Source organism: Phoca vitulina, unplaced genomic scaffold, assembly GCF_004348235.1.
Source record: "Phoca vitulina isolate PV1807 unplaced genomic scaffold, GSC_HSeal_1.0 scaffold13, whole genome shotgun sequence".
Classification (NCBI taxonomy): Eukaryota; Metazoa; Chordata; class Mammalia; order Carnivora; family Phocidae; genus Phoca; species Phoca vitulina.
Window position 1 is genome coordinate 20,514,775 of NW_022589716.1, and position 22,854 is coordinate 20,537,628.

Here is a 22,854-nt window from a genome sequence, read left to right on the forward strand (position 1 = left end):
AACAGACAGCGAGAGCTTGTTTCTCGGGATCCGTGCTAGGGAAGGCAAGGAGTCTGCTGTCAGGCAGGACTACAGAGGTGTCTGCTTATACCTTACCATTCATAAGTCATGACTCAGTGAGCGAAGGTCTGCAGTGGGATAATGAATGGTGTGAGTAAGAGCACAGTGGAGAGGGCAGTGGAACTGGTTCTTACTAAATGGTGGGAATTCCAGGAGGAAGAGGGGGAAGTTTTCCATGCTACAGGAACTGTTCTGGCCAAAAGATAGGATTGTGGGAAGACAAGGCAGGCTCTGAGAAGGCCAGGCAGTCTTGAGACTGCAGCAGGTTAGCTCAGACCAAAGAGATAGGAGAAGCCAGAGTGCTAGGGGCCTTGGTCCAGGAGAGGTTGGTCAGGGCTTCAAGCCCTATTTTGGAGCCAGCAGAGGTCTTCAAGGAGAGGAATAGTGTTAATGCATTCTAGGGCTCTAGCTTTGGCAGTAGGGTGGAGGAGGCTGAAAAGGGAAGAAACTTTGGTTCTGTTAGGAGATCTGTCCTGGTGTGTGGAGGCCACCACTGTGGGTACCGGCAGTGGGATTGGCGTGGAGGAGGCAGATTTAGGCAGTGTTTCTTGGGAGAATGTTGGGAGTTGCCTGGGCTTGTGAGCCCCGTGTATCTGGGTGCAAATGTCAACTCTGCTTCTTACTAGCTTGTAAGGTCTTAATGTCTATGTGCCTTAGTTTCCTGAGCACTAGTGTGGATGCATGACTCCTATCTCACAGGCTGGGGAGGGGGCTGTTGCATAAGCGCTGTCTAAGCTCTCCTAGAGCTTTGCATGTATAAACTCTTTTTTTTTTAAAGACTTTATTTATTAGCAAGAGAGAGAGTGCAAGAGTGCACAAGCAGGGGGGAGGGGCAGAGGGAGAGGAAGAAGCCGACTCCCCACTGAGCAGGGAGCCCGATGCGGAACTTGATCCCGGGACCCAGGGATCATGACCCGAGCTGAAGGCAGTGGCTTAACCGACTGAGCCACAGCAGGCGTCCCTGTATTAACTCTCTTAATCTTTCAATCTTGTGAAGTGCCCAGTAAACTCGGTACTGTTTATCATTACCATTTGACACATGAAGAAACTGAAGTTCAAGAAGCTTAAAGACTTGCCTAAGGACACACTGGATTCAGTGATAGGGAGTGGTCCTCTCCCTTAGCCACTCTGCTTACAATACCTGTGATAGAGAGTAACTAGTTGGGGGGCGGGGGAGGTGGAGCCATTTGAAGAGAAGACACCTGAGCCAGACCTGACAGTGTGTGAATGTACTAGGCATCTTATGACGAGAAAGGGCAGAGCCTAGCTGAGAATAGCTTTCTGGGTCTAAGGAGAGAATGGAGGACAGTGTGCCTGGAGCAGAGTGGGCCAAGGAGAGAGGAGCAGGGAGGGAATAAGGGAAAAGAGAGTGAGAAGGAGGTGGATGAACATCTGGCGGGGCCCTGGGGGCTGTGCTAAGGGCCGAGATTTTATTCCCAGAGGAGTGGGAAGCCACTGGAGAAATGTTAATGGTAGTGATGTGATCTGCTGGAGGACTTAAAATCACTTTGGCAGCCGTGTGGAAGAGATTGTAGACCAGCTGGTAGATGGACTTCTTCCATAGTCCATCAGAAAGGTGCTGGTGGGAGGCTCTACAGCAGTGGCTTAGATTATGGAGAGAAGTGGACGGAGATTTTAGAGTAGAGCCAAGCAGACATACTGGTGGCTTGGATGTGATGAGGGAAGGGGGGAGTCAGAGATGACATTTGGGTTTTTAGTTTGAGCAATCAAGGAGATGAATAGTCATTTACCCAAGAGAGGGAAAGTTTTGCTGGGTGGGAACAGGGCAGGGTGGAAAGTGGAGTTCTCTTGGACATGCTTATTCCTTTTGAGATGTATATAAGACGTCCAGATGGCAATGTCTAGTAGGCAGTTGGATATATGAGTCTAGACAGAGCTCAGGAGCCATCTGGGCTAGAGACGGAAATGTGGGAGTCGTTGGCATGTAGAAATTGGGGAGCATGGGAGAAGGGAGACACCCAGGGTACTGCAAAGGTGGAATACTTTGCTTACAACACACACGTTCTGTTGTTGGACTCAGTTCTCAAAATGGGGATAGTAGCACCAAAGTGACTGAATACATTCCCTCTTTAGGGTCTGGTTTCAGGCAGAGAGCCTTCATTCTACATTTGCCTGTGGAGGTTCTGCACACGTGCTAGTGTATACATGTGCTTAAACCCAGTCCTTCCTAGTATGCTGGCCTGGGGTGTCCAAAGTACATTGATGGCCTAGATGTGGGTGCTGGGCTACTTGCTAATTGGAAGATTAGAGTGACCTGAATCCTGAAAAAGATTTAGGGCTTACACACAATAAAATCCATTCTTTCAAACTACTTCAGAGTCCAGGGAGCCAGGTACAATTTAAGAACTTTTCATGATTTTGAAGTATATAATGGTCTAAGTTGTATGTTTACAGTGTACTTTTTATAAACTTTTTAAAAAATTCAATAGTAACTAATTTTTATAAACTCTATTTCATTTTTTGGTTTAAATCAATCTTTTACCTCCTTGCATTTGGGCAAGTTTTATATGTTAATTTGTAGATAGGCTGATTATAAACTTATGCTTTAAAAATACTCAGAAACATACATACTGTCTCTCACAAAAATTTCATTTTCTCTGTTGCCACAACATTCCACATTCTGTTCCTGTTGCTAAGGCCTCTGGAATGTCCCAGTGCAGAAAAAGGATATAGAACTCTTTTTTTTTTCTCCCGAAGACATTTTATTTAAATTATTTTGTATCTTTAGCTTACTTCCAAATATGGATATCTGGAAGTAAAGAATTTAGAAAGCTAAAATTAAAGTTGCTTTCGATTTTCATAACTGGAACTCAGTTTCTGAGGGTAGCATGAATTGGATTTAAGTGTACCATGTTTCTTTCCACGGGGATTGTGTGTGCGCGCGCACACACACATACACACATATGATCATATGCACCCAGTGTGTGCGCGAGTGCACATACACACACACACACACCCGATCATATGCACCCAGGCAGGCTTTTTCGGGAGTGTGATGTGCTGGTGAGATATTAAGAACTGAGCTCACAGAGCACACCTGAGTTTGAGTCCTGGTTATGCTTTCTTGGTGGGTGATAGTAGACAAGTTCATGTCTCTATCGGTAAAATGAGGATTTTATTGTAGGATAAACCATATAAAAAGTCCTTAGCACAGGGCCTGGTACATAGCAACCTCTCAGTAAAGGCCAGCTGTTTATCCTCATTATTGTCATCATCGATTGCAAATGATCTTAAGTTATTGAGGAAACTGAAGTTTTTACAGAAGTATAGATTCCTGGTCCGTTACACAATGACTCCTATCCTATTTTTACTAGTGTTTCTAAATCTCACAAAAGGAAGAAAGGAATCACAGCAAAAAAGAACAGTTTTCTATATAAAGGTTATTGTGGCTAGTTGAATTGCTATTACTTGAAAGGATTGGTACAGTTCTTAATTTTTTAAAGTTGTTTTATTTATAAAGGGGTTGGGGGGCTAGTCCCTAGAAGTATTTGGTGTCTGGCAAAGTGATATATTTTAAACAGCATTGCTTAACATTGAGTGCTGTGGGAAGCCACACAAAACCACCACATTGCAGTCGCCTAAATCTAAAGTGAGACAATTTAATGCTGTTTTAACTACCATTTAATTAATAAAACTAATTGAGTCAATTTCATTAATGAAACTGATATTTATAGACATTTCATACTTCACAGCTGTAAATTATGAATGCTATGTTCTGTAATTCAGATTTTCTTAATTGGTCTTGTATTGGAGGCATTTAGCACAGGGGTATATGGAACTTAAAGGAAACTATTTTATTTTTAAAATGAAATATGTCAAGAAATTGTGGCCATGGAAAATGGCTTATTACATGTTGATCATTGCATGGATGTAACCTTTCCTTTTCTCCCACACGTACTATTTTTAACTTAATGTGGGCATGCTTTCAAGGAAAATAGCACATTGTTTGGTTCTTATTTTTCATTAAATTATTAAGCTTAGTCACAGAAGTCAGTAGTCTACTAGAAGCTTCTTGCATTATCTAATCAGTTTATCAAAGGTGTTCAGCTCTGACATACCAACTTAATGGAGGTGGAAACTGGAAGGAATTTCTAGAAATCACGTTCCTCTGATCTTCAAGGGACCAGATCCAAGCCATTGTTGTGAGTCAGAATGGAATCCCAGCTACTGACGTAGACAAAGTACTTCATCTCTTTGTGAATCAGTTTCCTCCTTTTTAGAGTGGGGTTGTAATGGTATCTACCTAGGTAGTTGTGAGAAAAGAATGAGATCATAGCACCTAGAAACTACTCAGTGCTGCCACTGCATCCCAGAATCTTGTTGGTCCCTGGTATATTTCAGATTTATAGCTAGCGATCTGTGCAATTCAGTGTAATAGAAACTGTTTAAGAAAATCTGAACTATATCCATGTGTAGATATTAGATTAGTAATTTGATGCTTTTAGACTATAATCACTTTACATCTCCTCAGGGCATTTTCTTTTTCCTGTAAAACTACCATGATCACCCAAGCTGGAGAAAGTGTGAAATTAAATCTTACAGGAAAGAAAACGGATGCCAATTAGTTTTGGATCTTTTTTCCCCTTTAAACTTGGTATTTGGTCTACTAAACTATTTGTCTAATTGAAATATGCTAATTATCCATTCATTGCAGATATTCTAAATAGTGTACAATACTTATTTAAATTCAGCAAATATCTTTTTTTTTTTTTTTAAGTAATCTCTATGCCCAATGTGGGGCTTGTACTCAACAACCCAGAGATCAAGAATCCCATGCTCTACTGACTCAGCCAGCCAGATGCCCCTAAAATCACCAATTTTGATTTAAGACATTAGATTCTGGATCTGAAATGTTAGCACTGTTCCCTACCTGGATTATTGTTAATAAATAATTATTCATGGTTAGGACTTTTTAGTTAACCACATATTACCAAATATCAAGTCACTTTCAGTTTTTGTGTATATGCAGATAGTTTAGTTTTACATTTGTGTTTTAATTAACTTCTTAACTGTAAAAAGTTCAACTTGTATCTTGCCCTAGTCTAGTAACTGAACTGAGATTAATGCATGAAATGCTGTGTTTGTACCAAAGTTCCTTGTGTTCAGGAGCACCAGTATGTGAGCAAAAGGACTAGAGGTTCTTGTGACCTGAAAAAAGAGTATAAAAATAATTTTCTTTGTATTACATGCTGACCAAACCGGCAATTTTACTCTTCAGTGAAACCTCTGCTTCCTTTCTTCACTGTTCCATAGAACTCAGAGACCAAATGGCTGGAATAGAATGCATAGTTAAACAAATCAAACCATTAGATGATACAGCTTTGTGAATTGCTAAGCATTTTATGTGGTTGAAGATTCTTACCCATAACCCTTGGTGGAGTTCATCTAAAGTTGCTTTATTGTGTGAGTGTATTCATTGTTTGCATTTTAATAGATTTGTCTGTTTCACCTCATACTGATGATTTTTGGTGCCTTTTATTTTAACTCTGAACAGTGTTTCTGTAAGCCTGATTTGATTTCTCTCTTAATAGTCATGGTGCCTCAGTGACTTTTACATGTTACTGGAGTAACATTTGAACTGGTGTACCTCATCTTAGGGCAGCTCCTTTAGAAAGTATTGCTAGCCTAAATGGTTTCATATTCATCAAAACCAGATGAGTGAGTGATGCTCTTTCTTTGTTGCAGACATGCCAATATTTGGTCTGTGTCCAGCCCACGATGATTTCTACTTGGTGGTGTGTAACGACTGTAATCAGGTTGTCAAACCGCAGGCATTTCAATCACATTACGGTAAGTGCTCAACCATTTAAAAATCATTATTAGAGGGTAAAAGGTAAAGCAGGATTAAACTGAAGGCCAGGGCGCCTGGGTGGCTCAGTCGTTAAGCGTCTGCCTTCGGCTCAGGTCATGATCCCAGGGTCCTGGGATCGAGTCCCACATCGGGCTCCCTGCTCAGCGGGAAGCCTGCTTCTCCCTCTCCCACTCCCCCTGCTTGTGTTCCCTCTCTCGCTGTCTCTCTCTCTCTCTGTTGAAAAATAAATAAAATCTTTAAAAAATAAAATAAAATAAACTGAAGGCCAGTGACAGCATGGATAGGATATAATATCCCTCCCTCTGTCAGGTTTTCTAATTCATCGAATGGGTTAATGCCTATCAGATGTTGGGTATTTTCTGAATTTTATTAAAAGTGATGTGTATATTCTAATTTATTGAAATTAGACAAGGAGAAATGTATTTTATAAAATCTCTGGAAATAATTGAGTCAGTATAGTGAAAGGTTTATTTCCTTCTAGACCTCATGGTTGTGAATTTAGTGGATGGTAAAATCATATATACACAGTGTGGATACATGTCTTTCTTAAAGGAAATGTGATTTTGAAACTTCCAAGTTCAGTAGTTCTAAATCCAGCTTGACATCATGTTCAATTTGTGAATATGATGAAGTTATCACATCTTCTCCATTAAAATGCACATATACTTAGAAATGAAGCAATGTGTCTTTAGGGATTTCATGAACCCCTGAGCCATCCCTGGGCTTTTAGGCTCCACGCCTGCTGTCTGGGTGTTAATCATGGAAGAATCCAAATAAAATGGCTTTGCTTTGTTATAATGCCACCTAAAGACATAGTTTTATACCCAGTTGGGTTCAATAACAGCTCAGAAGTATTTGAGTCTACACCTTGATTCAGGCTTGAGGATGTGTAGTATGATCCTTATTTACCTCCTTGGAGTTTGCAATCTAGCTTAAGAGACAGGCAAAACTAACGAGAAATACTTTTTAAACAACTGTGAGTTGTTTTTTCATTGTCCTCAGTATTACAGATGCAAGCTTGAGACAGAATAACAACGGGATCGTTCTATAGATAGAGTGTTTAAGTGAGGCTTCTGAGGAGGTAACCCTGGTGACCCGAACTGTAAGTGATGGGATGGAGCCACCCATGTGGCAATCTGGAGTAAGAGCATTCTTATACAGAGGGAAGAGCTGGTGCACAGTTGACCACCATAGGTAGAGGGTAGTTAGTGAAGGGAAGTAGAGACTAGAGAGGTCTGCGCTTGTGGGCAGGGACCCTGATCGTGCACAGCCTTGAAGGCCAGAATAAGAAGCAGCTTGGGGGCATTGTAGGGCTTATTATATAAGAAAGTAACATAGGCCGACCTCACTGGTGAATTTGCTGAGAATAAATTGTAGAAGGGTAGAAGCAGGGATGAGTTCAAAGGCAAGACATGATAACAGACTAAGGCTAAGGTGGGGCACTAGAGCAGGGGAAACAGCATAGCTTTGAGGCGCATTTTAAAGCTAAAACTTACAAGGCTTGCTGTTGGGACAACAGTTGTTTTAAGAGTCACGTCATCATATCAACATCCCCCCATGTTTTCCTGAAGGAATAGATTTTTTTATGTAACCAGAAAAAGGTTTTTTGAGTTTCTGATTCTCAGTGAAGCCCTGGGGTAGGCTCTAGAGTGAGTACAAAGGTGAATAAGATATTGTCTTCCTGATTAAGAGTCATAGAGGTTAGTATTGGAAAAGGCAGTTAATCAATTGCCAAGTATTTTGGAGTTCAGGATTTTTAAGCCAAACTAGACTGGATTTAAATTTAAACTTGAAAGAACTATAAGCTGTTCATTTGCCCTGAGAAAGTTTTCCATCCTCAGCTTCCTTTGTTACAGTGTCAGAATAGTAATAGCAACCTCATAGGTTCTTAGTGACCATAAGTGAAACGACATGGTAAAGCGCCTCATACAATGCCTGACACATAATAGGCATGAGCGAGAGAGAGAGAAGTACAGCTGTGGATACAGGAAGGTTTGTGTCTAACGTCAAAAAATAGTCCAGGGTCTTAAGAATAAGGAGGAACACAAATTGCTTCTTGATGAAAAGGCTTCTTAGAGAAAATTGCCTTCGGGTTAGGCAATTCTGAAGAGTAGAATGGATCTGTTGTCCCATGTGCAAATGTTTTTCTTCAGTTTTTAGGTATGTAATACATGTCCATTGTGGAGGATGCAGAAAATACTTTTTAAAAATCACTTATAATCCCCTAAAATGGAAGTGTTTTGATGGGGATGGATAGGGCTACCATACCTAACTTCACAGTTTGTGCGCTGAACAGCCACATTTGGTGGCCCTAGGTTGGCAGTAGCGATGATATGAGCAGAGGCAGGAAATTCCACGCTGTCTGGGATGGGCTGCATGGAGTCTCCATTGGCCAGGGCTGATGTTCCCACACATGGATGGGCAGTGTGCCGAGACAGGCTGGGGCTAGCTGTCAGAGCCTCAGTGCCCATTAGACGCCCCTGGCCTTGATGTGTCGTGGGGATGTGCTCCAAGTTTCTTAGCCCCAGAGTGGTGACTTAGTGGTCCTCCAGAGAGGATTGGTGGGGGGGCAGACTGGATCAAAAGGGACCAAAAACGGCAGTGTGAAAACAGCTGCAGCTTAAGGCAAGGCCCACTAAAAATGTGTTACCTCTTCCAGGACTCCCTTAGGCAGAAAGGGGCCCTTTTGGTCCCCTCTTCCAGAAGCACCTCACACAGTTGTTCCAGCGCATCTTATGGAGATGATTTTCTTTCTCTCATTCTCTTTTTAAGAATGTCAGTGTACTGGGGACAGGGGTGAGGGAGTCCCATAAAATCACATTTTTACCCTTTTTCTCTACCAGTCCCTCGTCCACCCAGTATCTTCTAATAAGATACTTGTAGAAGGAGAAAGGAATGGTGGTCACTTCAAACATGTAAATGAGAAGATGTGAATGCAAGATTCACATACTCAAATGCCTTTTGTGGCTATGCAGGGGCTGGGATGGGACTGATAAAGCCACTGGGTGGGGGTGGGCTTGGTCCCTCTAGTGGCAAGAGAAATATTAAAGCTGTAAGAGAGAAGAGTCCCTGGCAGGAAGTTGGGGCCCAAGTGTTCTGAGAGAGGTTTTTGGCTGGGAAATGTTGAAGGACCTCCCTCTGTGAGGCAGAACCAAGGAGAAGGCTGATGGCAAACAAACAGGAGGTTTGGACATGCGTAGATGTGAGGCATTGGGTGCAACTGCATGAAGTGGAGGGAAGCACCATGTGATGACCCTGGGGAGATTTGGGACCCACACACCACTCACCTGGAGGGAAGGAGGGGTGGGCAGGGTCTCCAGTGCCAAGAAGCATTCCCGGTGCTGCCAGTGTCTCTTCTATCCTTGGGGATAGGGGTTATAACAGGAAAAGTTTGGTTTTGGTTTTGGTTTTTTTGTTTGTTGTTTTTTTGGAACCCATGTGTTTTTTTGTTGTAATTCCCCAAGGCCCATTCTTATGTGTTAACACCAAAAAGAGATTTAAATTCAAAATCCTTCCCAGTGGCCATTATAGTTTATTTATTAGGTATTAGGAAGAATCCATACCTGCCAATCGAGGGATTCTCTTTTCTTATCTTTGTGCATGAAATTGGTGAAAATGTGTGGGCAGTCTTCTGTGAATTAATGTATTACTGATAATCATCTGTGACTTTTATGAACAAGTGAGCAGTTGCTGCAAAATCCAACAGGCAGTTCCTTTAAAACCACTGCTGCCAGGGCAGAGAAGGAAGCCACAATAGCAACAAGGCTTGTAAATCGGTTCTTGGTGGTGGTAATGTTACTGTGAATTGGTGAGCAGCTTATTACCAAGAGTAGTGAGAGATAATATACTTTTTTGCTAGCCGAGCTGCTTTTTTGGGAGCTAACGATTAACCAGGATTTCCATGTGAGCAATGATGTTGATTGATAGTAGTGTCATTTTGGCATTCCCAGTTTCTCATTGGTCTATTTGCTTTCATAGTATAGATTGCTTTTTTTCTTGGAAGCGGCGTAGTAATATCATACTTTCTTGATGTTGTCTTAATGTTTTGAACTAGTCCGGGATACTGCATATTTTTCCTTTAGTTACTTGGTATTTTTGAGAGCAAGATGTTCCTTACTGTTAATTTCAGATTTGAAAGTATAATTTGAATCATTGGATCCCAAACCTGCTGTGCATCTGAATCAGAGAGGAGCTTTCTAAATGGGCAGCTTCCCAAGGACCATTCCGACTGACTAGATGGGAATCTCTGGGATAGGACCTAGCAATCTACATTCTAAACCACTCCGGAGATGGATTCTGACCCCCAGGCTGGCCGGGATGCCCTGGGATCACAGCAGATCCCTCCACTCTGTCAGGGTTGTTGCTTTGTGTTCGTGGTGCCTGGCACAGTGACTGATGTAGATTGGCACTCAGCAATTTGTTGAGTCTAGCAAGGATGGCTCGAAAGGAGGCCCTTGTTTTTTTAAACTGATTTTTAACTTTTTTTATTACATGCTGGAAATGCCCTGTTAATTGCCTCTAAAACTTTGAGTACGGAGGAGGGCTGAGATGGTGCCGTTCCTTAGGGCCAGAAGCACCCTTCTTTTGAGGTTGTTGACCAAGGTGGGAACCTCAGTTATCTAGTAATAAATGTGTTGGTCCTAAATTGGCTACTGAATAGCATAAAATGTGTAGTCCTATTTACATATGTTGGCTATGGATCTGAACAGGTTGGGTTCGCTGGTGATTTGTGGGGTGTCTTTGGGGTTTTGTTTTGGAAGAGCTTCCCAAGTGATTCTGACACACTGTGTGCATGTCCTGGTCTTTGCTCTGCTGCTTCTCTTTGAGTTTGCTTACGAAGAATACCTTAATTCCTCTCAACCTGTGTTTTGTGCAGACGTGAGGTGATCTTACCTCGGTTAAATAAGTGAATGCTGGTCGTTCAGCTTGGACAGGTGCCACAGTTAGAATCTCTAATAAATTGAAACCCTGCTTGAAAGTCAGCTGTTAAAGTATTTTGCCCCAGGTTAATTAAGTTGACCCATTTGTTCACCTTTTGGCTCAGCCCTGCGTCCCTGAGCAAGGCCTCATGGTCACATGTGCCTCTGCCACCTTTCCCCGATTTTAATCAATTGGGTTCTCTATTTATGATGTGCTTACATAATTCCACTTAATATTTTTCTTTAAATCAAACCACTTCTATTTAAATAAATCCTTTACAAAGAAAATCTAACCAGAATCATCAACAGGAAGACTGGTGGTGTTTTCCAGAGATGCTAAGTGTAAATAAAAATAAATAAAGTGAAGAGGTGATTAAATTCTTTGTTGATGTTCTTCCTGTGCTAGCTCTGAGCCCTGAGGCCTGCTCCCTTTGTGGAAAAGGAGACAAGCACGTTTTAGGCAAGTGTTATCTACCCGGTAGTGTGGTGTTTGTTACCAAGAATTGAAAGAGATTTGGGAAAGGAGTAAGTTGTCACTTGAGATTTAATGTTGTTAATGATGGGGAGTGATACCTACTCAATGTTTTGGGGAACACCGGCTCAAGCTGTTGGATTTGGTTTCTTCTCATGTTTAAGGAGCTGTCTGTCCCCTGAGGCCAACCCCAGCCCTAGGAAGTTGTCATGCCTAAGAAGCAGATTCTCAAGTCACATTTTGATCTGCAAAAGGATCACAGAGGACAAATACCCTTGATCTTTTATCAGTTGGTATTTTGTATTGATTATGTACTGAGCCCCTTCCAGTCACCGTGAGTGGTGTGTGAGTCTGGTCCTCAGCGTAAAACCTATTTCCTCTCTCAGACCTCTGTTCATAGATGGGAGGTGTGGTGGAGGGTTGGAATTTTATAAGTCTGGCTTTTTCTTAACTGTGAAAGTAACATTAGCAGAAATACTGCTGTGATCTTATATCTTTCTCTACTTGCAGATATTACGATCCTGCAAAATTAACAGCCGCACACATTGCTTGAATTTAATGTTCCTTGAAGTGCACTGAGGTGGTGTGGATTCTTTTAGATGCCAGCATAAATTATATTTTTCAAAAATATCAGAAGATGAGTAAACAGAAATTACTCATACTTTTTTGAGCTAATTAAATTGGTTTCAAAGAATGTTAGTGTATGAGCAGAATGAGTCTTAATCTGTGAGAGCCGATAGGCTGGTTCTGGCATAAATGCTGATTCCCATTGTTGACAGCATTTCAGTAGTTGTGACCAGTAATTGCTATCATTTGATTGAATTAATCTACATCACAAAGCAGAGCTTTTGCTGTTTAATAAAGAACACCCTTCCCCTTTTGCCATATGGTTGAAAGTAACAATTTCAGGTATTTTGAATGAGTTATTTTATTTGGCCATTAAGTAACTTTGTTTTTGGATAAAGAAAAAAATGTTCCTCTGTTCTGTCCATTGTGCTGGCTAAATTTGGCCCCTGCATTTTTATAATCTGGGCCTTTTTCTGCTTTGAAACTTTTAGTGATAATCTTTTCAGGATTGCCATTCATCTAAAAGTCCACAAACTAATGATGATTTTTAATAGTATTTGGTGATTCACAAAGCATTGTTGTATGTATTGTCTCATTTCCTGTTCTTAGCAACCCACTGAGTGGATAGTTCTATTCCCAGTTTACAAATAAAACTCCTAGATTAAATTTCTTTCACATGGATAAAATGTACCAGGCCAGCTTTTCTGGCGACTCCTGTCTATTTCTCTTGCATGTAATAAGGATGTATAGAGTTAAAAGAAAATCTAGGGAAGATGTAATGAATTCCACATGTCACAAAACTATCATTAGTGACAGATGTCCTAGCTCAGGTAGAACTTTAAAGTTGGCGTAGAGTAGCTGGGTCAGCATTGTAAACCCATTACCTCAGAGAGAACATTCAGTAATTCGAAGACGTAATGGTAGTAGGTAGATAATCGATTTAGCATAGTTGCTGGATTTCTCTTCAGCCTGTTCTCCTACTCTGTTTTAACCTTAAATCCTAGTAGTCCAAAGCCAAGCTCCTCTTCTTGTTTCAGCCCCATAACATTCTGTAGCTGCTGCTGCTGCTGCGCTTTTTTTTAACGTGCAGATTTTAACAAATTTATTTTTCAAAAATAAGGTCTGTCATAGTCTGATGGCCCCCAGTCGCGGACGGTAAGGCGAGGTCCATCATCATTCCGTAGCTTCTTTAAAGAGTTGGTTGGCATATTTATTTCTGCAGTCAGTATAAAGATTGAAACTTGTTGCAGAGCCAAACATACTTCACTCTTTTGCTTCTGAGACATATGCCAAGCCTTTCTCCAGCAGTCAGGGCTGAGTCAGGGAAGGGAGCTAACCAGAGCAGGCACATCAAAACGTGAATGATATGAAGGTGGACGTTAGTGTAACTCTCAGTGGAAATTTGAAGTTGACCATTTGACCTAAATTTCTTGACACCAAAAAAAACATGATACAAAATAAATGCAGTGAATTCAGTTTTTCTTTGCCACAAGCGAAACAGTGCTAATTAATTTTTTCATATAACTTCAGTAGTATCAAATAAAGGACCACTTTGTCCCTAGCTAGTATTTTATCTTTTTTCCTCAGTTATATAATAAGCGGTATCTTTAAATGGTGTTATTGGGGTGCCTGGGTGGCTCATATTGTTAAGTCTCTGCCTTCGGCTCACATCATGATCCCAGGGTCCTGGGATCGAACCCCACATTGCGCTCCTGGCTCAGCAGGGAGCCTGCTTCTCCCTCTCCTTCTGCCTCTGCGTCTCCCCCTGCTCATACTCTCTCTCTCTGTGTCTCAAATGAATAAAAAATATCTTTTAAAAAAAAGGTTATTTATGCCATTTATAGGAGCAACATTTAAATTTATAGTTATAAAATGTATTGATTTTTCCTCTTAATGAATCTCTGCCTCTATTAATGTGCCTTTCCAATTGCTTAAAAAAATAAATTGGCTGTGATATTATTCATGCTTTTAACAAATATTTATTGAGTACCTAGTGTCAGCTCTAGGCATTGCTCCTACTGAACTACTAAAGCAGTGTCTCTTGCAGCTTACAGTCTGGTTAGGGAGGGTGGAGACAAAATCAAGTAAAATAAGATTACGTCAAGTAGTGATAAATGCTAAGAATATTGTGAGAGAGAATGACCACTGGGGCAAGACCCTTTATGTAAGGCTAGTCAAAGAAAGCTTCTCTGAGGTGTTGATTTTGAAGCTCACTGAGAAAAAGAGCCAGGCTTCTGAAGATGTGGAAGACCGGTGTTGGACACAGAGAAAATAGCAGGTGCAGAGACCCTGAGGTGGAAATGCGCATGGCAGAAAGGCCAGTGAGGAGGTGGAGAAGCAATGTGTAAGGACGTGAGGGGTCTGGGTTAAGGTTCAGAAAAGGGGGGACTACTGGGATCTTCTTGGGGCCACCAAAGGATCAGGATTGGACAGTGCAGGTGATTCGAAGTTGCTGGAGGGTTTTGAGCAGGAAGTGTCCTGATCTGATTGATGGTTGCTCTGTGGAACATAGGGGCAGGAGCAGAATCAGTGAGACCAGTTGGTGAGCTGTTTTGCTCTAGTCCAGTTGAGAGCTGAATCAGGAGAGAAGGCTTACATCGAGATTGTAGCAGAGGCTGGAGAAGCTGAGAGTGTGGCCAGAATTGCAGTCGGCATGGACGGAGAAAGCCAGCAGGGTCTGCTGATGGACAGGGGATTAGCAATATGGGGAAAGAAGGGACAAGGAGTGACTCATGGGGTTTTTGGCTCAGGCAACTGGATGAATTTACCTAGTTTATGGACCCAGGGGAGTTGTTCTTCCAATTTGTGTGGGGGCTTTTTTTTTTTTTTTTTTTTTGTAAATGAGGTGTACTGACTGGAATGAAAAGCCTTGATGTATTATATTCAGTCTTTAGGCATTTTCTAAATATTGTAGGGGTTGAAAATAATTATTGCAATGATGCCAAACTTGGGGGTCATTTATTCTTTTTAGTTTGTTGTTGTTGTTTTGTGGAATGGTAGTTACCTAGTCCTAGGTGCCTACCTAGTCCTAAATGCTGGGAAGCAAAAGAGGATGTGCCTGCTTTCCTGGGATTTCTCAGCTTCTCATTCAGCTAACAAAAACATACCAATTCCAAAGCAAAAACACAGGCATTTTGATGTTTTTTTCATTATTAACATAGTAATATACATTGTAAAAGAAAAATAAATACGAAAGAGGAGGATGAATATGAAATCAGAATGAATAAAGCTCCTCCATGTTACTTTTCAGGGCTGCAGTTTGGCATATACCCTTGGAAGCTTTCTAGACCCTGCACATAGACCTATTTGGCTGCATATTTCTTGTTCCCTCATTCACATTAACATTGGATATATTATAAATTTACTTTTAACTTAATAACCTATCTTATTTTTTCATGTGAATTCATACTACGCCACTTCTTTTTAAAGACTGCCTATTATTCCACTTTATTAGTGTATTTAAATGAATTTCACCAGTCCTCTATTGGTAGACATGTAGTTTCTCAGTATTGCATTATGACAGGCAGTGCTTTAAAGAACATTCTTCTTTGGGAATGTCTGTCATTTATTTCAGAGTATTGATTCTCCACATGGAGGCTGGTCAGAGCTGCCTTCCAGCTTAGTATTACTGTGATTTAATGAACTACTTCAACAGTTCTGATTTGCATCACCGGAATAAGGCAGTGAAAATGTGGGTTTCTAGCAGCATTAATCAATCAGTAAATAAATACTGTTTATCCACCAGTGCTTTTCTTGACCTGTCTACTATATATAGAAATCATCGGGATGGCTGTGCTTCAGATTTTAAAGGGGGTTATTTCAGTATATAAAGCCGCATTTTAGTTATATTTGCTAAAAGATGTTTTTCCTGAGTCACTTCACAAGACTAATGTGTATGTTTACTGGTTACGATACACAGACACCTGCTATTCCAACCCTGTTCAGCTGTGGTCTTACATATGACCAGAAGAGGGAGTTTTTTTGCTTCTTTATGCGTGTAACACCTACTACCTGGCTGGAATAATTCCGCCCATGCATGTGCTAGTCCAAGCCCATAAAACAAACTGGTTTGAGGCAAGGGAGCAGTGGCTAAACTTAGCTCTTGGCTTCCTCATTTCACATTGTGTATATAGAAATCCCAGTCTTTAGGTTTACTTCTACGTTTTGTTATTAAGACAACAGTTCTCAGATTGAACTTCAAAGAAATTTTATACCTTTTCCTCTTGTGTGTTTGAAAGCTTAAAAAAAAAGAGAGAGAGATCAGGGAAGGTAATTATCTCAGTTTTAAAAGTTAAGATACAAGCAGTAAGCCCCTAATCACACATGTTAAGAGTTCCTGATCTATAGTCTCCTAGAGTCAGAAATAAACTCTGGAGTGAAATTTGTTTATTGCTTCTTATGCTTGATATTTTCAAAAGATTGTTAGAATTTCTAATACTGAAGATTTGTAGTGAGCTTTAGAATATTAAAATACTGTTTCGCCAGAGTGGCTAATAGGCCTTTTTTCTATGTGATTCTTAGTGTGTTCAGTTGTGCTACTTGAATCTCAGTCTGCTTAGCCAAACAAATGAAATGGGAGCCCTAATCAGGATATGCTTGTTTGATGTAATACCAGAATGTAATGCTGTCTAAATTTTTCTTCAGCTCCTTTCACATTGCATTTTTTAAGAACAAAAATTTGTTAAATTAGTTTATGGATTTTTTGAATGATGCATGAATATATTAAATATATAAACATCATATATTTTTATATATATACATAATCTCAAATACGCTGTTTCACTTCAGCCTCCTTTTTTCTTATTTCATTGGCTCTTTCTCCCTACTCACTGTCTCCAACTGTTAACAGTCTTCTCTTTCTGTACACCATCTATGTAACTTGATACAGTGTAGTACATAACTTAGTTTACATACTTCTATATTTTTTCTCATACTAATAAATCTATATGAACACATATAATCCTATGTTTTATTAGTAGGGACTTTTGATCATAGTTTTATGAAAAATGGATTCTATTACGCACACTTCTGCTTCTTTTCTACTCAGCAGTACCACATGGGAATTCATTCACAGGCCAGGATAACGCTAATCCCCCCTTTTTAATGGTTGCTTACTATTCTAAGGTGTGGCTGGGCAGTAGCTTTCTCCTCGAAGTCCTCTTGTCTGTGGACATCACACTTATTTCCTGCTTTTTGCCTCCATGAACAAAGCTACAGTAGCCCTCCTGCTACAAACGTCCTTAACTACTGGTGGCTTTGCTTCTGTGGGATTAGAGTCTCAGGAAGGGAATCCTGGGTCAGAAAGGATATTGATAGGCATTGTTAATAGCTGCTACTAGATTGTTTTCCACAAAGGCTGTTAATACTTTATATCTACTAGGCATGTATGAAAGTATCACCATCAGGAGTAGGTGTTTTATTTATCTTTCTAAAATTCAGTTTCTTTTGCTAAAGCATCTTAAAGTGTTTTATACACACACACACACACACACACACACACGATTGATTGTAATTTGACTTTGAACCAAGTCTCTGAAACAAGCACAAACTTTTTTTACCAGTGTTAGCACGTATCTTCTGAATTTGAGTAATATGGAATGATATGAGGCAAAGAGATCTTTCAAAATGAGCAATGATTTAAAAAAAATATTCATTTAAGCAATCATAGGCAATTTTCTTGGCATCTGTGGGAAATTTCTATTCATCCTGCTTGGAATTTACCTTAGGAGAGAAATCTAGGTCTGCTAGGCTGGGATTCCTCTCTGCAAAATGTATAGGCTCCTAGAAGATAACAGCAGGACCGATGATTTTAATCTGTTGTCAGTTTTATTTCTGATCTCATTATCCCCCTTGCATTTGGTGTGATTGGTCACCTTTTAACAGTGTTCACTTTGTGTATCAAATAATGACTGGACTGAGGTCAGACTGTGGTTAACACAAAGCCTCTGTAAATCAGGCCATGAGGTTATACTTACTTTATTGGCCTGCCTTTGAACAACTAGAACTGTTGAAAGGGGATACACACATGAAGTGTGGCCGAGCCCTGAAGAGCCATCCACCAAAAGATCAGATGATGCCAGCCCGAAGAAGGCTGCTGCATGATTAGCCCCCAACGTGAATTATCCCCATTTCTACTTCATCTCCCACCTCTCCTAATCCGGCGCGAGTACCTAATGAGCACTGGGTAACAGCATAGCAACATTCTTTGGTGAAGCTAATCTGATTCTGGATAGCAGGCTTCCAGGCCCACAGCTGAATGAATCGCTTGGTATTTCCAAGTTTGAAAATACTTTCTCCCCCTTTAAGTGTTCCTTGGCAGCAGGTGAGGAATGTTAAAGCTCCTGTAAGTGCCAATTAAGGCCAATTATAACTTGCCCAGCCTGCTGAGACACTGAAGTGGAGTCAGCGGAGACTTGCGCTCCTGTGAACCAGAGCACTGACTACCACCAGTGACATAGCACAGTCTTCCCCCTGCCGCGGCCGGCAACATGTTGGGGGCCCTGCTGAACGCCGAATGACACTGGCCGGCCTCTCCAGGATTTGATTTAGGAAATCCCGAGATTTGCTGGGGACGTCACTAATTTCGGCAGTAGGCACCTCTTTGTCCTCTTCCCCTTTCTTTGAAATGATGTCCACCATCTAACTTCTCCTTGATTCCACTCATAAGAGCTAACCTGTATGGGGCACTGAAGAGGTGCCAGGCTCCGCATTATGTGCATGACCTCCTTACTCCTCGCCGCAACCCAGCGGGAGGAGGCGGTCTTAGCACTTCCCAGGAGAGGACGCAGACCCTGAGGGACAGAAGGCTCTTGGCCTGGACTAGGCCGCATGACTGGAAGTGATGAGACTGCAGCGGGCTGGTTGCCCCCTCAGCCCAGGCCCTGGAGGCGCTGCCCTTCCTGGCGGCTGCTGGTATGCTCCTTTGCTGGGAGCAGGCCCATTCACCGAAGAATTTTTGTCAGCTCAGGACTCCCTTTGTGCACCAGAATAAAACTGATGAATGCACACCATCCACAACACAGCCGATACCTGCAATTTTTGGTCTGTAAGGCATGGATGTTATTCTATTAAAATGGTATTTTAGTCTGCAGTCTTTTTTTAGTCTGTAGTCTTTGAATTTTTTTTTCATAGGAAAAATGAAATGTGACCATGTCCCCAGACCTAGACACTTAAATATGAGCTATCATTGGGAAACTTAGTATCAAAATAAACTTCATTTAGATAGGATATCTGGAGCTGGTTTGTAGAAAACAGTAAGAATGCTGTCTGAGCAGAACAAAGTGGTATTTAAGTATTTGCTTAAACATTTTACTCGGGGCATTCAGGGAGGAGAATGTGTGTGTTTAAAAATTTAAAGCTTTATGCCCATTTTTTTTGTATTTGTATATATTCTTATTGTACAAAATTATATTTTCCTGACTTACACTGTCATTCATCCCTTTTTGGTTATAGATCTTAAAAATAAGTTTGAATTGCTTCTCTCTTGTTTATGCAATTGACCCTTGAAAAACATGGATTTGAGCTGTGCAGATTTTATCCATTTATCCGCAGAGCTTTTTCAGTAAATACAGTACTGTAAATGTATTTTCTTTTCCTTATAATTTTCTTAATAACATTTTCTTTTCCCTGCTCATTTTAAGACTACAGTGTGTAATATGTATGACAGAAAATATGTGTTAATTAGCTTTATGTTAACAGTAATGCTTCTCATCAGTAGGATGCTTTTCGTAGTTAAGTTTTGGGGGAATCAAAAGGTAGACAGATTTTTCCACTGTGGGGTGTAGGGGGTCAGTTCCCCTAACCCCCACATTGTTCAAGGGTCAGCTGTTTGTGAAATTAAATATAGATGTGTATTTGTAGCAATTAAGAATGTTTGCTGAAATCCACCCTAGTTTTCATCAGAATTAGAGATAAGATTTGGTTCTGAGAACTCATGGATTGACTGGGGTTTGTAAGGATTTTTTCCCCCTTTGCCCTACCGCCATCTACAAAAGGGAACATTAGAAAGTCAAGTCAAGAATTTGTGCTGGGAGAACAGCGAGGACTCTGGGGTCTGGCCTGACAGGTGCAGTGATGTGGAACTGAGGCTTAGTCTGAGAAAGGGCGTCTTATCTCAGTTTTGTCCTGTGGCCATGACATCAAGGAGACTCCTCAGCTGCCCCTTGGGGGGGGTGGGTGGGTGCAGTGAACAATGCTAAGACCTGTTGCAATCAGGTAGGATAGCAGTGGAATTTTTTCTTCTAGCTTAAGAAGACCTTTGGTGAATTAACCTAAACTTCTTATTTTTGCTAAACTTTTGGAAGATTTTTCTCATCCTGGGCTTCTGAGACCTGCTGTTGCCCCTTACCTGGTGTTCTGGCATCTTCTAGGGATGACCATAGTTTTGCATTGTTTGAATGTGACTGTAAGAAGTCTGGGGGGAAAAAAAAGTAGGTTTCAGAAAACCCTCTGGATCTTAATATTGCTGCCTTGGGTAGGATCTGAATGATTGCCATGAAATTAAAGCAGTGTGGCTACTATTCTTTTGTTTTAGAGTAAATTTAGAATTTGTGTCTGGTCTAGTAGAAACCATTTCCTACGACTCATGACTCTTTCCCACCCCTTCCAAGCCAAATCTTTTCCACACATGTAATTCATGACTTCTAGCCAAATATTCTCTATGGGGTGATGGGATTCTGTAGAGGAATTTCCCCCCTCCTTTTGACATTTAAAAGTGTTCATTCTGAACTATCAGGCATCCGAGTCTATTTATGTGTGCAGCCTTTATCATCATAAAACTCAGATCAGTTGGCCATTTTTTTTCCATGTCTATTTGACCGTAAGATTTGGGGATTGAGAATGGGGGGTGGGGGGTAGCTTTGTGGGGAGTATGATAGGGCTGAGATAGGGAAACAGACCAGGAAGACACTTTATAAAGAGCCATCAATGAGAGAAGTTTTTGGATTAAAAGTATAAAAGGTCCCAGCTTTAGTCAGTCATGTAATGATTGAACACCAAACTCTGGACGATCAGGTATATATTCTTCTGACATTAGATGTATTTTACAAAAATGCACAGAAAATTGGTTAAGATTTTTGTTACTGGATTTAGGAAGGAAAAGTAAGCTTCAGTATGACAAATTTTAATTATTTTTAAGTATAGATCATGGGGACATAAAATGTTGAGAGAGGCTGCTGATTTTTATAGAAATGCATTAACTTTAAAACTTCTAGGTCTATGGAGGCTTAACATGTAGGCTGTATAATGAATCATGTAAGTTTTCTAATATACCTGGATGCAGCAGCATCCATTTCAAGGTATTCAGAAAAATCAGAGTGTGAGTAAATTCACAGTTTAGCAGGTTAAATTCATAAGTTCCATCTTCCCCAGTTTTGGCAAGTTGCCTCTCAAGTAGAAGGATTAATTTACACCAGCCAGGACGCCTTGTATGACCATATTAGATGAAATTAGACTCCACCCCTTGTTTTCTGTTGATCTGCCAGGACCTTTGTAATTCAAGTGCTTTTTACAGTAGTAGCAAATGTTACATAAGACCAAACATGGAGCATATTTGGAGTTGGTGGGCAGACCCAAGTCATGATGCAAGCTTGCAGTAGCAAGTGTGCAGTGAAGCACAACCAGATTATGTGAATGGAAGGTGACAAGAAGCCTCTCCAGAACAGCCCTTCCTCCGCACGAGGGCTGAAAGCTGCACTGGGTAAGTTTTCCGAGGCAGTTTCCAGAGGCTGGGCTTGGCTCGGGGCCCAGTTGTGGATGAGCTTGCGGGAGGTGGGTTAGGTCTTTGCTATCGTTACAGGGAAGAGCTCGTGCAGGCCTCTTTCCTCCTGGCGTTTGGCCTTCTCTGCCAGCAGGCCCTGAGCTGTACGGTGCTCAAGTCGTGGAGGGAGTGAGCTCTGCAGAGCTAGTGGATCAGAGTGGGTAATCGCAACAAGGGGGATTAGCTGCCGCAAGCCGTTCACAGGAGCCATTCTGAAATGTCATTTGAGTGGTCTGGACAAAGTTCAAACGCAGACAGGAGTCTAGTTTGTTATTAACTCCAACAAAATGCTGAGGTTTGCACCAAACAGTTCCCGTATCTCAAAACAGGGAAAGCATTAGTTAAGCCGCTCTCTAAAAATGGAGGAACGCTGTGACACGCTTTAACTGTTTGTTTTTTATCTCACTTGTGGTAAGTGAGGTTTTGTGACAGGCAGTTCATAGTGTTTCCTGTAGAATGTGTTTGAAAGCTGTTTTGTCAGATACTTCAAATCCACAGCAAAGTTTCAAGCAGAACACTGTGTCAAGAGGAGAAACAACTTCAAAATACAAACAGTAGCCCTGGAAAGTCATTCAGTAACTTAAAGTGAGTGTATAAAAATTTAATTACATACTGACTGCCAGAAAGAATGATTTTTTTCGGTTGTGTTATCAAGGGTAGCCAGTGCAGCTCAGCTGGTTGTGTTTGGCTGTGTTGGGAGTCTGTTCCCAAAGTTGCCCTGTCTCCTGCTTCTGTGGGTGAGCAGGGCGTGAGGTGACAGTGGCGTTCTTGACTTGTCCCTGGAGTCACATTTCATGGCTTCTGCAGTAATGAGCTTGACCGGATGATTTTAATTGAGGTTGAAATTTAGCTACCAGTTTGAAGGGCTGTAAATATAGACAGATTTTAAACCTTTAATCAAATTGCTATTAATTCCCTAAAATTTATTTTTTTTTAAAACTCTCTCGTCAGGCAGTTTTAGTTTTGCTGTTTGTGGTTTCGTTTTTGAACATTGCTTTTGATGTTCATTAGGTGATAGCTCCAGCCTGAAGGTGGGGCAGATACTGTTTCTCTTTAAAAAAAAAAAAAAAAATGTGTGCTACAGATTCATTGAACACATTGGCATTGTTAAGTAATAAATCACCCATTCCTATTAAACAGAGTGCTTAATGAAGGCTTTTGGGGCTGTGTTCTGAGTTTGAGGTTTTTGTCATTCCCGTGTTCACTGTTTGCTTCCCTCCCCCATTCAGAATAAAGTGAAATTAAA

General features: G+C 41.0%; 1 protein-coding gene across 4 annotated transcripts in view; it reads left to right on the forward strand.

Annotated features, from left to right (window-relative positions):
• ATXN7 (ataxin 7) overlaps positions 1-22,854 on the forward strand; it is a 136,256-nt gene that overhangs the window by 82,716 nt on the left and 30,686 nt on the right. For all 4 annotated transcript variants that reach the window (XM_032411687.1, XM_032411688.1, XM_032411689.1 and 1 more), the window contains one exon: positions 5,767-5,871. In XM_032411687.1, the coding sequence (XP_032267578.1) occupies positions 5,767-5,871 (105 nt within the window). The remainder of the gene's footprint in view (positions 1-5,766; positions 5,872-22,854) is intronic.